Genomic DNA, 2644 nt, shown 5'->3' with positions numbered 1-2644 from the left:
CTCTCTCTCTCTCTCTCTCTCTCTCTCTCTCTCTCTCTCTCTCTCCTCTTCTGTAAAATGAAGTATTTGGAGTCCCCAGATCTCTAAAGTCCCTAGTCTCGAAATCCCAGGGACGACGCAAACCTGGCATCGTCGATCTTGGAGCTCGCTTTGGGCACTGTCTGACCATTTCCAGGGGAATGAGGGGATGGGGATCTTTGCTCTGACTGGTCATTTCCGACGGGGTTCTTTGCTTCTCTTTTGTCCTAACAGTCCGGGATGGAGGCGGCGAGGGGACGAGGGGTAGATAAGCCTAAGAAGAGGCCCAGCACTGAATTTCTCTTCCCCCCTCTTATTCCCGTCCTTTTCTCTTTCGCCCCTCAGGTTGGCAATTGTGTCGCTACCGCCATGGGCAGCAAGACCCTGCCGGCTCCCGTGCCCATCCACCCGTCGCTTCAGCTCACCAACTACTCGTTCCTGCAGGCTGTGAACGGGCTGCCAGCTGTGCCCTCGGATCACGTGCCCAACCTGTACGGCTTTAGTGCCCTGCACGCTGTGCACCTGCACCAGTGGACCCTGGGCTACCCTGCCGTACACCTGCCGCGCTCCACTTTCTCCAAGGTGCCCGGCGCCGTGTCCAGCCTCGTGGACGCCCGCCTGCCGTTACCTGCCTTCCCCTGGTTCCCGCACGTTATTCAGCCCAAGCCTCAGGACGGGGGGGCTGGCGGGCCGCCGCTCAAGGCCAAGCCGCGCTTCGACTTCGCCAACCTGGCTTTGGCCGCTACCCAGGAGGACCCGTCCAAGCTCGGCCACGCCGAGGGCCCTGGCTCGCCTCCACCCGGGCTCAGCGCCCTGCTCGACGTGAGCAAGCTGTCGCCGGAGAAGAAGCCCACCCGGGGCCGCCTGCCCTCCAAGACCAAGAAGGAGTTTGTCTGCAAATTTTGCGGTCGTCACTTCACCAAGTCCTATAACCTGCTGATTCACGAGCGAACGCACACGGACGAGAGGCCCTACACTTGTGACATTTGCCACAAGGCGTTCCGGAGACAAGACCACCTCCGCGACCACAGGTGAGAGGGCGAGCAGGGGTGAGAGGGAGACCAGAAGTGAAAGCCTGGCCCCCGGCGCCGGAGTCCAGGTTTAAGCCACACCCTCGCTTTCCCAAACGACCCACCCACCAACTAGCGGGGACCCCAGGAGGGCTACAGAACCGGCGAGCTGGGGGCCAAGGTTGGAGGGCAATGGCATGATCTGGAGTCAGGAGTCCTGGCTTTGACTCCCGTCGCTGCCACTGGAGAAAGATTAATCTTTGGGGACAGGTCATCTCCTCCCTGAGCTCAGGCTCCTCCGCTGTCGAACACCCTGAACATAAGAATAGAGGAACGCAGAGAGCCTCCAAGGGAAAGGGGGAGGGCTTTGCTCCTGTCCTCCAGAAGTTACACTTTTAGCCCCAAAAGGAAGATAGAAGCTCTTCTTGGCTCCCTCCCAACCTGTCCTCTGGCTATCTGGCTTAAGCTGGCGCCCTGAGGCACATTCTGCAGAGCTGAACCTCTCAGCCTGATCTCCAGACTTCGGGCCCCGCAGCTCCAGCCCCTCAGCCGATGTCCGTTGGTTTTATAATAATCATTAGCCAGATGCTGCCCCACTCCGAGAACCTGTTGTTAAGCACGTCCCTTCCAGATTTGGTTAATGAACGGGGGTCCTTATCCCAGTCTCCGGATATAGGACATCAGGTCTCCCTGGCCTGGGTTTCCAGGTTTTCTTTAACTGTCCTAGCTCGTTTGGCCTCTACCCCAGAGCGTCCCCTCTAGCCCCCGACGCGGGATTCTGCTAGTATTTTGTGGTTTTTATAAGAGTTGGGAGACGGGAGGCAGGCGCGGGCGCCAACGAAAGAAGCTTACACAGTTAAAGCCCCTTCGGATTTTGCCAAGGTTTAGAAATAGCTTCTTTTCTTTCCCGCGCAGGTATATACACTCCAAAGAGAAGCCCTTCAAGTGCCAGGAATGCGGGAAGGGATTTTGCCAGTCCAGGACTCTAGCCGTCCACAAGACGCTGCACACGCAAGTGAAGGATCTCAAAGTCAACAAAATCACATGCTGAAGGCCCGCGCGCACCAGGGCCCATCGGCAGAACTCGGAGGAAGTAGCCTCCGCCCCTGGTCCCAGGCAAGAGCCCGAGACCCCTTAGCCTGGAGCAAAGAAAGGCGGTGCCAGCCACTGGCAGGGCCGGGAGCGAAGGCCGGGCTCTGCCTCCCTCGGACACTCACGCCCAGGCTCCAGGGGCTCCAAGGGGCGCTCACAGCACCGACCGGCCCGGCCTGGCCGCGGGCCTGTGGTTGTAGGGGCGGAGGCCAGTCCACTCCCGGCCTGGACTCAGAAACTTTGCGCCAAGAGGTGGAGCTCAAGGGTCGGCCGCCAGGCTCAAGTGGGAAAGGGCTTCCAGCCACCGCCGAAGCCTCTGGCTCCTCCCCCCAGTGTTACTGTGGCATTGTTCCATTGTTCCAGAGTTCCGTGGTTGCTGCGTTACTTACTTGCTGTTACGTGCTTGCAGCGCTACACTGTCGCGGCATTATATTACGTTACAAACTTTCTCTGTAAGTTTCCTTTCTGGGCAAATTTCTCTTTTCCTCGCCCGAGTGTGCCTAGAAGTGGCCCACGGCGAGTGG

The 2644-nt window shown here is 59.0% G+C and overlaps 1 protein-coding gene across 1 annotated transcript in view; it reads left to right on the top strand.

The window, feature by feature from the left end:
- OSR1 (odd-skipped related transcription factor 1) overlaps positions 1 to 2231 on the top strand; it is a 5862-nt gene extending 3631 nt beyond the window's left edge. The window contains exons 2-3 of the mRNA XM_027855660.1: positions 364 to 1049; positions 1944 to 2231. Coding sequence (XP_027711461.1) covers positions 388 to 1049; positions 1944 to 2079 — 798 coding nt within the window. The 5' untranslated portion in view covers positions 364 to 387 and the 3' untranslated portion in view covers positions 2080 to 2231. The remainder of the gene's footprint in view (positions 1 to 363; positions 1050 to 1943) is intronic.
- Positions 2232 to 2644: the final 413 nt, after the last annotated feature.

The sequence above is a fragment of the Vombatus ursinus genome, unplaced genomic scaffold, assembly GCF_900497805.2.
Source record: "Vombatus ursinus unplaced genomic scaffold, bare-nosed wombat genome assembly UNPS02010980.1, whole genome shotgun sequence".
NCBI classification, from domain to species: Eukaryota; Metazoa; Chordata; class Mammalia; order Diprotodontia; family Vombatidae; genus Vombatus; species Vombatus ursinus.
The sequence above is the reverse complement of the archived record's forward strand: the minus strand, read 5'-3'. Positions and strand labels throughout refer to the sequence as shown.